Source organism: Oncorhynchus clarkii, chromosome 17 (genome assembly GCF_045791955.1).
Source record: "Oncorhynchus clarkii lewisi isolate Uvic-CL-2024 chromosome 17, UVic_Ocla_1.0, whole genome shotgun sequence".
Taxonomy (NCBI): domain Eukaryota; kingdom Metazoa; phylum Chordata; class Actinopteri; order Salmoniformes; family Salmonidae; genus Oncorhynchus; species Oncorhynchus clarkii.
In genome coordinates this window covers 22,061,132-22,073,996 of record NC_092163.1, presented here as the reverse complement: position 1 = coordinate 22,073,996, position 12,865 = coordinate 22,061,132, and the positions used below count along the sequence as shown (strand labels likewise).

The 12,865-nt window shown below is 39.8% G+C and overlaps 1 protein-coding gene across 1 annotated transcript in view; it reads right to left on the bottom strand.

Annotated features, from left to right (window-relative positions):
* Positions 1-7,619, bottom strand: part of LOC139369650 (nidogen-1-like) — a 55,593-nt gene extending 47,974 nt beyond the window's left edge. The window contains exon 1 of the mRNA XM_071108916.1: positions 7,306-7,619. Coding sequence (XP_070965017.1) covers positions 7,306-7,509 — 204 coding nt within the window. The 5' untranslated portion in view covers positions 7,510-7,619. The remainder of the gene's footprint in view (positions 1-7,305) is intronic.
* Between the last annotated feature and the right edge of the window lie 5,246 nt (positions 7,620-12,865).

Below are 12,865 nucleotides of genomic sequence, written 5' to 3'. Positions count from 1 at the left end.
CCACATGCACAAGGGGGTGTGGGAGCAGAGTTTGGTGGGAGGAAAGCAGATCTTAGAACTCGTTGCTGAAGCTTACAGATGACACGCAACAGACCACGACGGTGAAGGACAAGCAGGAAAACGTCACTCTGATTTATCTTAAACAAACTCACACCAGTGACCATACAACACAAACGGAAGATTTTCATCTTCCGTTTGCTGTCACGCATTGAAACATTCTGGGCTTTTTGTGGGTTTTTTTTTTTAGAAGGAAATGATATCAAAACTGAACAGAAAAAACATGCAATGCATGATCCCATTGCAATCAACAAAATAATAATATATACACTGCCGCTCAAAAGTTTGGGGTCACTCGGAAAATTTCCTTTTTAAACATTTTTAAGCACATCTTTTGTCCATTTAAAATAACATCAAATTGATCGCACCTAAGTCATTCAAGGGTTTTTCTTTATTTTACTATTTTCTACATTGTAGAACAATAGTGAAGACATCAAAACTTTTAAATAACACACATGGAATCATGTAGTAACCCAAAAAGTGTTAAAGAAATCAAAATATATTTTATATTTGAGATTCTTCAAAGTAGCCACCCTTTGCCTTGATGACAGCTTTGCACACTCTTGGCATTCTCCAATCCAGCTTTTTTGTCCGTACATTAAGGGATGAGCCAGTCACATTTCATATGCAATGTAGGCTATGGGATGGTAGCTAGCTAAGCGCATAGACGCAATGCATACAACACTAAATACTTCCTCCAAGCTAGCTAACCACTGTAGCTAGTATTGACATTATAACTAAATCACAATGTATTAGCTAGTTTCCATGAAACAGCTGCCTGTGTTAGCTGCCAAGTTAGTGCAGTTCACTTGGAGAACTCCAGACCTGGATGGAACCAGTGGAAGTATACAAAACGTTTTTTGATATACTCAGAGGACCTTTATTAGCATGTTTTAACCACTCCTATATAAATGGTAGATTATCAGACACGCAACAAGAAGGTCTGATATCATTATTACTGAAACAGGACCCAAGTGGTAAATATAAAGATCCAGTCCATTAAAAAAATTGGAGACCTCTTACACTTCAGTGTTGTGATGCAAAAATCCTAGCAAAATGCTTAGCAAAATGCTTGTCAGATGTTTTCATCCTAATCAGACATGTTTTTTACATGGTCAATACATTGGAGTTAATATAAGACAAGTACTGGAAACAATAGAATAATATGAAATTTCAGGGACACCAGGCCTGGTTTTCATAGCTGATTTTGAAAAGATTTTTGATAAAGTATAAAGTATGAGTTTATATATAAATGCCTAGAATATTTCAATTTTGGGGAATCTCTTATAAAATGGGTTAAGGTTATGTATAGTAACCCTAGGTGTAAAATAGTAAATAATGGCTACATCTCAGAAAGTTTTAAACTATCTAGAGGAGTAAAACAAGGTTGTCCACTATCGGCATATCTATTTATTATTGCCATCGAAATGTTAGCTGTTAAAAAATTATATCAAACAATAATATTAAGGGATTAGAAATCTGTGGCTTAAAAACTAAGGTGTCAATGTACGCTGATGATTCATGTTTTCTTTTAAAATTACAATTATAAATCTCTCCACGGCCTCATAGAGGATCTAGATACTTTTGCTATCCTCTCTGGATTAAAACTAAATTATGATAAGTGTACTATATTACGTATTGGATCAATATTCTCACTCCAATACATTTTTATAGAAAGTTAGCAAAAATAGATAAGATCTTGCTACCATGGAAAGGAAAATACCTGTCTATTTGTGGTAAAATCACCCTGATTAACTCTAGTCATATCACAGTTATTTGCTTATCATATCACAGACCTATTTGCTTATGGTTTTGCCTACACCCAGTGACCTGCTTTTTAAATTATATAAACAAAATATATTCCAATGTATTTGGAACGGCAAGCCAGATAAAATTAAAAGGGCCTATTTATATAACGAATATGAATCCGGAGGGCAGAAATGATTAAATATTAAAGCATTAGACCTCTCACTAAAGGCATAAGTTATACTTAAATCCAAACTGGTTCTCTAGTAAATTGGTACAAATGTCTCATCCTATGTTCAAGAATGGCCTTTTTCCCTTTATTCAGATTACACCTGCTCACTTTCGGTTGTTTGAAAAGGAAATAATCTCCAAAATATTGTTATTTTTTTTAAAAAGCCTTAGAAAGTTGGTTGCAATTTCAGTTTAATCCACCTGAAAAGACAGAACAAATAATACAACAAATATTGTGGTTAAACTCAAATATACTAATTTATTAAAAAAAAAACATTTTTCGAAGACATGTTTAAAAAAGGTATAATTTTAGTGAATGATATCATAAATAGGACTCGTGGAGTTATGTCACACATGCAGCTAACACAGACATATGGAAATGTCTGCTCTACCCAAAATTACAATCAATTCATTGCAGCATTACCACAAGAATGGAAGAGGCAAGTAGAAATGGAAAAAGTAAGGAACTTGTATGTCGGCCCTGTATTAAAGAACATAAATGGTTAAAGAAAAGTGTGATAAATAAAAACATATACCAATTTCATTTAAGGACCAACAAACTGACAGCTGTGCCATATAAATTGCAAAATAGTTGGGAAGAGATTTTTGATGTACCCATTCCATGGCACATGGTTTATGAATTGATATGCAAAACAACGCCGGATTCAAAACTTCACATGTTTCAATTTAAATTAATATACAAAAGTCTTGCAACCAATAGAATGTTATATATATGGGGGGATACAATCTTCCCAGCTCTGCAGATTTTGCTGTGAGGAGGCAGAGTCATTAGATCATATATTTTGGTGTTGTCCATATGTAGATCATTTTTGGTCACAGGTCCAGGAATGGCTGAAGAATTGCAACATTTGCCTAGAACTAATGCTGCAGATAGCAATACTGGGTGATTTGAAAAGCCATAGTTAATCAATCAATAGTATAATAATTATTTTAGCAAAAAAAAGTATGTTTAATTTACAATCTGTAGAAGCTATGAGAATAGAAAGGTTCAGAACTTTGTGAAGCATCACAGCACAGTTGAAAAATATATGGCAAATAGAAATCCAAAATGGATGATGTTGAGAGATAGATGGGAGAGGTTGAATGGAGCTGGAAGCTGGGACCAATAACAAGATAACCAATGTAAAACATACGGGGTCTGTAAAATGTATGTAGCTTCAGAAATGTTCTGAAATAGCACAGTTACAAATAGAAATCAAACTGGATGGACATCAGAAAAAGAGGAAGGACTAAAAACAAACATAATATAACTATTGTAAAATAGATTGTGTCTGTAAAATGTGTATAAGATGTATAAACTGAAGGTAGAAGCCTAAGTGTTTATTAGTTTACTCCAATTGCAGGAAGGGTGGTAGGCTTTGCGGGGAATAATAAAGGTATATTTTTTAAAAAGTACATGTATGTATACCTATATAGGTATGTGTATGTATATATGTGTATATGTATGCATACGTGTATGTATATGGATATACTGTATATATATTTACCCCAAAAATACATGGGGGATTGGAAATGATGCAGACAATTACATTGATGGAAGCAACAATCTTTCCGCAATATTAAGCTGATCCACCCCTTAAAACCTCTTCGGGCTAGGGGGCAGTATTTTCACGCCTGGATGAAAAGCGTGCCCAAAGTCAACTGCCTGCTACTCAGGCCCAGAAGCTAGGATATGCATATAATTGGTAGATTTAGATAGAAAACACTCGAAAGTTTCTAAAACTGTTAAAATAATGTATGTGAGTATAACAGAACTGATTTGGCAGGGGAAAACCTGAGAAAAATCCATCCAGGGAAAAAACAATTGAGGTAACAGTGTTTTCAATGAGTGGATCTAGATTTCTAAGGCACTTGCTTGCAGTTCCTATCGCTTCCACTAGATGTCAACAGTCTTTAGAATTTGGTTGATGTTTTTCCTTTGAGAAATGAAGAAGTAGGGCTGTTCAGAACGAGGGTCGAGTGTAGTGTACTGTTTGTTAGGGGCGCACGACCTGAAAGCTCGCTCCACTTTGTTTTCATCCGATATTGAACACTGTTTATCCCGTCTTAAATTTGATTGATTATTTACGTAAAAAAATACCTAAAGTTGTATTAGGAAAGTTGTTTGAAATGTTTGGAACAAGTTTACAGGTAATTATTAGATATTTTGTATTCATGTTTTCCGAGTTGGAACCGGTGTTTTTCTGGATCAAACGCGCCAAAGAAATTGACATTTTGTAGATATAACGGCAGAATTTATCAAACAAAAGGACCATTTGTGATGTTTATGGGACATTTTGGAGTCCTAACAAAAGAAGATCTTCAAAAGTAAGGCATGAATTATATAGTTATTTCTGGGTTTTGTGTCGCGCCTGGCGGGTTGAAATATGAATGTCATGTGTTTGTTTGGTGGGGTGCTATCCTCAGATGATCGCATGGTTTGCTTTAGCCGTAAAGCCTTTTTGAAATCTGACACGTTGGTTGGATTAACAACAAGTGTAGCTTTAATTTGGTGTATTGCATTTGTGATTTCATGAAAGTTTAATATTTGTAGTAATTTCATTTGAATTTGGCACTTTGCCATTTCACCTGATGTTGTTGAGTGGTTCCGCTAGCGGAATGTCTAGCCATAACAGGTAAAAACATTTTTAAAGAAGTTAGTGCAGTGTCCTTATGTTGTACTAGCGAGCGTATATGCTAATGTTATCTAGCTAGCTAAACATTTTGCTAAGGGCTGGTACTGGCAGTATGCGATTATGGAGAGTGAATTAAATAGTTTCTTCGTCATCTTGCTAGTTATCTAGCAAAATTAGCGCAGATACAGTAGCTTCAAATCTAGACCATAAGCAATACACATGGATATGCATTGCCAAACAACGCTACTGCCACCTTCTGGTTTGGAGCATTTTAACCTCTCTGGGATATATGGGACGCTAGCATCCCACCTGGCCAAAAGCCAGGGGAAATGCAGAGCGCCAAATTCAAATACATTTCTATAAAAATCAAACTTTCATTAAATCACACATGCAAGACAGCAAATTAAAGCTACACTTGTTGTGAATCCAGCCAACATGTCAGATTTCAAAAAGGCTTTTGGGCGAAAGCAAACTATAATATTATCTGAGGATAGCACCACAGTAAACAAAGAGAGAAACCATATTTCAACCCTGCAGGCGCGACACAAAACGCAGAAATAAAAATATAATTCATGCCTTACCTTTGACAAGCTTCTTTTGTTGGCACTCCAATATAATCCATAAACATCACAAATGGTCCTTTTGTTTGATTAATTCCGTCGATATACATCCAAAATGTCCATTTATTTGGCGCATTTGATCCAGAAAAACACCGGTTCCAACTTGCTCAACGTGACTACAAAATATCTCAAAAGTTACCTGTGAACTTTGCCAAAACATTTCAAACTACTTTTGTAATACAGCTTTAGGTATTTTTTTACGTAAATAATCGATAAAATTGAACGGGATGATCTGTGTTCAATACAGGAAGAAAACAAACTGAAGCATGCTTTCTGGTCACGCACCTCTATCTAACAGTACATTTCAAGTGACCCTCGTTCAAGATGGCCATACTTCTTCATTACACAAAGGAATAACCTCAACCAATTTCTAAAGACTGTGGACATCCAGTAGAAGCGATAGGAACTGCAAGGTCCCTTAGAAATCGGGATTCCCAATGAAAACTCATTGAAAAGAGAGTGACCTCAAAACAAAAAAAAATCTGAATGGTTTGTCCTCTGGGTTTCACCTGTTAAAAAGTTCTGTTATACTCACAGACTTGATTCAAACAGTTTTAGAAACTTCAGAGGGTTTTCTATCCAAATATAATAATATCCATATCTTATCTTCTGGGGATGAGTAGCAGACAGTTGAATTTGGGCATGCATTTCATCCGGACGAGAAAATACTGCCCCCTGTCACCAAGAAGTTAACAAGAATAAGTGGATGACACCTTCCAAGGTCTTTGCTGTGTGAACACAAAAGAGATTGACTACCGATGCTGTTCACTGGTGCTAAGTACAGTCGGCAGACAAACGTTTGACAATCCTACCGGTATGGCTGAGCCTTAAGGTCACTCTGTAGCCTCTTTGGAGATAAATCAAACAATAGTCCTGAGGTGTGGGGACCTCATCAGTTCTCTGTGCCGTCTCTGTCTTTTGATCCGACAAAAGGCGGGTCACGTCACAGACAAAGCTATCTAATGGGGCATTGGGATGAGTTTACCTGGACCTACTGTGTTTAATGTTTTGTCAATCTTCAACAATGGGGCTCAGCGCTTTTTAATGAACAGACTAGTCATTGTTTGGGTTAATTAAGCCTTACACTGCACTGTCTGGGGCCCATAGTTAAAGGGGAATTCACTTATATTGCAGTATATACATCATACAAAGATGTAGGAGAGAGAGAGAGAGATATATATAGAGAGAGAGAACTTGGAACTTCTGTGAGTGTAATGTTAACTTTTAACTTTTGTTTATTTAACTTTTCTGTATTATCTACTTCACTTGCTTTGACAATGTTAACATATGTTTCCCATGCCAATAAAGCCCTTGAATTGAATTGAATTGAATTGAGAGAGAGAGAGAGAGAGAGAGAGAGAGAGAGAGAGAGAGAGAGAGAGAGAGATGGACATTTGGGGACAGCAGGTGTGACAATTGCCAATGTGACATTTTGGGCAACATTCAGGTGCTTGGGAAGATCTGAAACATTCTAAACTAAAGACATTTGTGGATCAATGAATGTATCATTCTCTATCAACCATCATCACATGATTTGTTGGTATGTGATATTCTACAGTATAAGGAGGCACAGAGCCAAGACATTGTTTATGAAGGTGGGCATTGATAGCCTTATCAGTCACATAATGAATTGACTGGCATTCCACACCCTCCCAGCAACATTCCACATGGCCTTTCATCCCCCCAATTCATGGAATTTGAGCAATTTATGCTAATGTAATTATCATCAAAGAGTACTTTAATATGTGAACAGATTTTGAATGATGTGAAATGTGGCACATGCATGAGATGGTAAACTAATTGAGAACATAGCTAACAAAACAATTACATCCTATCTTTCATGGATAAAATAGCCTATCACAATGGATGCATAGGAAGGGGTTCTCAACTGCCAACATGCACGTGAATATCATAATTGATGGCTGTGCATGTTTGCTATTGATATATTTCCCCGCTATTCTCGTGTATAATTTAGCTACTATTTTCGCATGCGCATAAAACATAATTATACTCACATAAACAGTGTCATATGCGCCATCGAAGAAGAACATTGACTGGTTCAAAATAAGTGCTTGAGTTTGGTCGGTCCCCTGCTCCAACAGTTGGTCTCCAGCTTGCTCTCCATAATCAAACATGTCGTGTTTGCTCAAACTGTTCACTGATAACGCAATGGCAAACAAAGTTGCCCATCCTAACCAACCTCGTTGATGAAGATCCATGTTTAAATACGTCTATGCCCAGAACTCGTATTAGTTTTGACCTATAGGCTTGGCTACCCAGTTCGCCAAAGCGGTTCCGATGCAGAGCACACCTCAGGGCGCACAATAACGGAATGAATCGGCGGTAGCAAAATCCAATATAAAGGGAGGGTGGAGTTGGAGAAAGCAGAGAAATTTGCATGGGACACTTGCGCGGGGTTGCCTGTCTCACATGCAGGTTTTCCGCGTAGGTAAAATCAGTTTCAGGTTGGATATTCGACGGATATTCACGCTTTCAAACCTCAATAACCTTCAAACCACTTGAGCCACAGACTCCAAATAAGTGTCATGATTTTGGAAAAATTGCGCACAACGCACATGTCTTATTTTCAAGATTTGGACATTAATTCGCTTTCCAAAGCGAAAAAACGTGGAAATTTGAGCAGCATTTTGCATTCCTAGTTTAATTAGTTAGGGAGCATAAACAAAGTACAAACTTTTTTACATTCAAATTTCAATAGCTCCTTGATCATATAACCTACTGGCCTTTAACAAGGTTCCGAATGTACAATCAGTGGGCCTACACATTGCACACCCTTTAGTTTGTCCATTTTCATCTCACGCAGTTTGACATTATTTTTCAATGTTTATCAATGTTTCTAATTTCAATAGCTCCTTGGTCATGTTGACCTCAAACAAGAATGTCCACTGGCTACCCTTCTATATTGCACACCCTTTAGTTTGTCAATTTTCATCTCAGACAATTTTACATTCATTTGGTCAACTTAGCATTTCAATATCTCCTTGGTCATGTAACCTACTGACCTCAAACAAGGTTCAGAATGTCCACTGGCTACCCTTCTATACTGCACACCCTTTAGTTTGTCCATTTTCATCCCACACGATTTTACATGAATTTTGTCATCTTTAGAATTTTAATAGCTCCTTGGTCATGTGCCCTACTGACCACTAACAAGGTTCAGACTGTGCAATTAGTGGGCCTACACATTGCACACCCTACATATTGCACACCTCATGTGACCTACTGACCTCCAAATACTTTCAGAATGTCCACAGACCAGCGGAGACGGGCGCCGCAAGTCCAGTGCGGAAATGCGACAGATCCCGGAGAAGCTGGTGGGAGCCCCGGGGAGAGTTCTCATTTCTTTGTGAAGTGCAGGGCGTCCTGGAATGGGTTCACCCTGAGAGAGGGGCCCAAGCCCTGGAAAGCGTTGCGGTTCCGGCGGTGTCCGGTGAGTTCTCGCTAGCCCTTGAAAATCCAGGGGAGAGGGTGTAAATCTCAAGCTGGGCCATACCCATATCCCGCAGCAGGTCTTCAAGGTGAACAGCCTCTGGCATGTTATAACAATGTAGGTAAGGGAAGTTGGCAAGTCAGATCCGTAACTTCGGGATAAGGATTGGCCCTAAGGGCTGGGTCGGTCAGGCTGTGGTGCGAAGCGGGGCTTGAGCCACGGCTAGGGGAGCAGTCGCTTCGTCGCCCTCCTCTTGCCACCGTTGGAAGTTCGTTATGCGGACCATCTTGCAGTCTCTCGTGCGGGGTCTCACAAGGGGCTGCGGGCGGGGGTTTGTCAGGGTGGTGTCTGTTGGCGGGCCGGTGGGGGGATTGTTTCCAATGGTTTGCAGCATTGACTCTGGATGCACGCTGGGCCCTTCTCGCGGATATCCCCACCTACGTTTGCACGGGGAGTCTCCGGCGGTTCGCCTTACCATTAGCTAACCCTACCAGGCCTCAGGCTTGCCTGAGTTCGGGACACCACACATTGTAGGTGGGGAGGTCTCCTCAACACTCACTAGACTCGAGGCGGAGACTAAACCCATTGGCCCTCCAGTGATAGGACATTGCATGGATCTGCCTACCATCCACGCTCATTGATTTGCTGCGGCCCCACAAAACGGACGGAAGAAGCCTAGGTTCCCACTGGGCACGGATCAATGAATGTCAACTTGATGGAATTCAAAAGGAACGTACCCACCTGTAGCAATCCTGCTCAGTACGAGAGGAACCGCAAGTTCAGACATTTGATGTATGTGCATGGCTGAGGAGCTAATGGTGCGAAGCTACCATCTGTGGGATTATGACTGAATGCCTCTAAGTCAAAATCCCCCCTAAACATAATGATACCATAGTGGCATGGGTCTTCGGTTGGCCCGGGATAGCCTCTTTTGGCAGGTGAGTAGAGCTGTTAGTGATGGGGTTGGAGTGCCGCCCCTCTCCTGATGCGCACAGCATGTTTGTGGGGAACGCAGGCTGTGGAGGTTGGAGTAGGTAAAAAATTGTGTGGGTCACCAGGTAAATAGGGCCTGTTTCGGGTTACCAGGTGCACAGAGCCTGTTTTGGGTACCAGGTGCACAGATCCTGTTTAGGGTTACTAGATGCTCAGAGCCTGTTTCGGGTTACCAGGTGCACGTGGTTCCTGACAGCAGGACTATAGACGTCTTAGTATTTCCAGGGTGTAGGGTGTTGACCGGGTAGGGAGAGTAGGTGTGGAGGCCTGGAGGTCTGTAGTTCCAGGGAGTAAGCTATACACTCTCAGGCCCAGGGAGAGGGCAGGCAGGCGGGCAGGGAGTGTAGGCCTGGAGGCCAGAAGTCAGAATTCACCAGGTCAAAGGGGGCTGCCTGGAGGTCAGGAAAGCACCAGGGAGAAGGCCCAAGTGAATAGGTGTGTGAGTGACACTGTCCTTCAGGGGAGCAGAGCAGGCAAATTAATGTAAAACCATGTGAGAAAATGGACAGACAAAAAGGTGTGCAATGTGTAGGCCCACTAAGTGTGTAATGGGGTGCGTGCTGGTGGCAGGGAAGTCAGGCGCAGGAGAACGAAATTGGTATAAACAGAGTTATTTAATATATTCTTACAAACTCCGAAAACCAACATACAAAATAAAGAAAGTGGGTAAAAACCCGTCACACACCATAACATACTTGGCATCAATACATACAACAAATAATTCCTGACAATGACATGGGGGAAAACAGGGAAAATATACAACATGTAATTTAAGGAATTGAAACCAGGTGAGTGTGAAAACAAGACAAAACAAATGGAACATGAAAAATGGATCGGCTATGGCTAGAAGACCGGTAACGTCGACCGCCGAACACCGCCCGAACAAGGAGAGGAACCGTCTTCGGTAGAAGTCGTGATAAAGTGTACATTCTGAACCTTGTTTGAGGTCAGTAGGTCACATGACCAAGGGGCTATTGAAATTCTAAAGTTTACAGAATTAATGTAAAAACGTGTGAGATGAAAATGGACAAACTAAAGGGTGTGCAATATAGAACGGTAGTCAGTGGACATTCTGAACCTTGTTTGAGTCCAGTAGGTCACATGACCAAGACTAGTAGTGTGTGCCACAGAGAGTATTTGACTCTAGCCACATAATTAAGAAAATTAGAAGAGGGGATAGAATTTTGGCAGGCTAGAAAATGGCCTTGCCAAAATCCCCCCCGAAATCCCCCCCTTCTAATTTCCTTCATTTTGTCACTAGAGTCAAATACTTTCTATGTCACACATCAGAGTCAAATACTTTCTATAGAACAAACTTCACATCAGGATAGGCAACCAAAATTAATAATTAATGTGTGTGTGTTATATTAAACATAGAGGAGGGAGTAAAATGTAGGCAATCAATAAACATTTCAGAACAACTACTAGTCGAATAAGACATGGGAGAGATGACGAATTTTGGCAAAGAGATTTATTTATAGACTAATACACTTGAAATTAGTCCTTCAAACAGCCAAACCAAAAACTGCAGACATAACTAGTGCCTCCCCGCGATCAAACCGCTATTACATTTTTTTTTAATGAAACGCAGCCTAACGTGATCATTGACAGCTGCCTTGTAAGAGACAAATAAAAAATGCTTTCTCCTACTAAGATCAGTGAAATGTAGACTAAGCTGACAACGGAGTGAAGAGCAGAAATATCAACTAGCTAGCAAGTCACAGCAATGAAGATTGAGTGTGTACGCGTTCACGCACAGGTGAGGGGGGAATTCTGGCAAGGGGCACAACACCTGTTACCAAAATATTGCTGTTTCGAATCCTCGAGCTGACTAGGTGAAATATCTGTTGATGAACGCTTGAGCAAGGCACTTAACAAAGAGAGTCTGCTGAATTTTAAAATGTAAACAACAACACTGTTGAGTAGAGCGTCATGCCAATATATTTAACAGCTGAAAGGTGTTGCCTATGTCAACCTTCAACCGACATTTTGTTCCAAGTTAAGTAACAGATTGTAAACGATTGCAAACGATTGCAAAATAACTATATAATATGTGTGCAACATGGAGTAGTGTTGCAATGGCAGGTCGCCGTTTTCTTTTTCCAGACCTGATGAACTAGTTAAGTAAATGAATAACAAGGGAGAGAATACAAATATAACGGTACTATAAACATACTGTAGTTGCCTTATTTTTTATTTAAATCGTTGTCTTTCTTTTTCATTTGACACTGCCACCTGCTGACTTGAGTCTGAAATTGAATGTCAAAGATTCTTTAACAATCCATTTGAATGGATGCAAAGCATTTAATCATCTATTTTTGTGTGTGATATATTTGCTTTTTGATTTAAATGAAAGATACATTTACCTGTTTTACACATGTAGTCACTACATTCAGTGGTACTATTGCACCATCCTCTCTCTTCCTATCAGGGCATGGGCAGTTTGACGTACAGTGCAGTCTTTATTGACAGATGTTAAATTTAACTCAAATATAAATGGTGAATAAAAACACATCACTGACTGATTGTTTGCTAATTAAAATATTTATTACAAAAATATTTGTGTGTGTGTGTGTGTGTGTGTCTTTGTATACGTGTGCCAGGGTTGGAGTCAATTCCTTTTAATTTCTCTCAATTTAGGAAATAAACTGACTTTCCACTTCCCGTTCCAATACTCCTCAATGCCTTGCTTTAATAATTTGTTTTAATGGAAACTGGGATTTCAGCTTACTTTCTGATTTGACTGAATTGAAATGGAATTGATCCCAACCCTGATGTGTGCATATGAATGGGTGAATATCAGTGACTATGGTCCCTCGTCTTTTTTGCGATCTCGGGTTTCCTCCTTCTTCAATCTGGCTATGTGCTCTTTTGAGCCCCTTGCTGCCAAACACCTTATCTGACATACCAGCAGGCCTCTTGCTGCTGCTTCAGTCTAGGCCTCTTTGACTTTCTCAGTTCCTGATCGAGACTATACCTCAGCCGCTTGCAGGAAAGGTACGCAGACACCTGACAACGTTGGCACTGGCCTCTTATTTACAATGACGGCCTTGGAACAGTGGGTTAACTGCCTTGTTCAGGGGCAGAACGACAGAGTTTTACCTTGTCAACCTTTCGGTTACTAGTCCAAA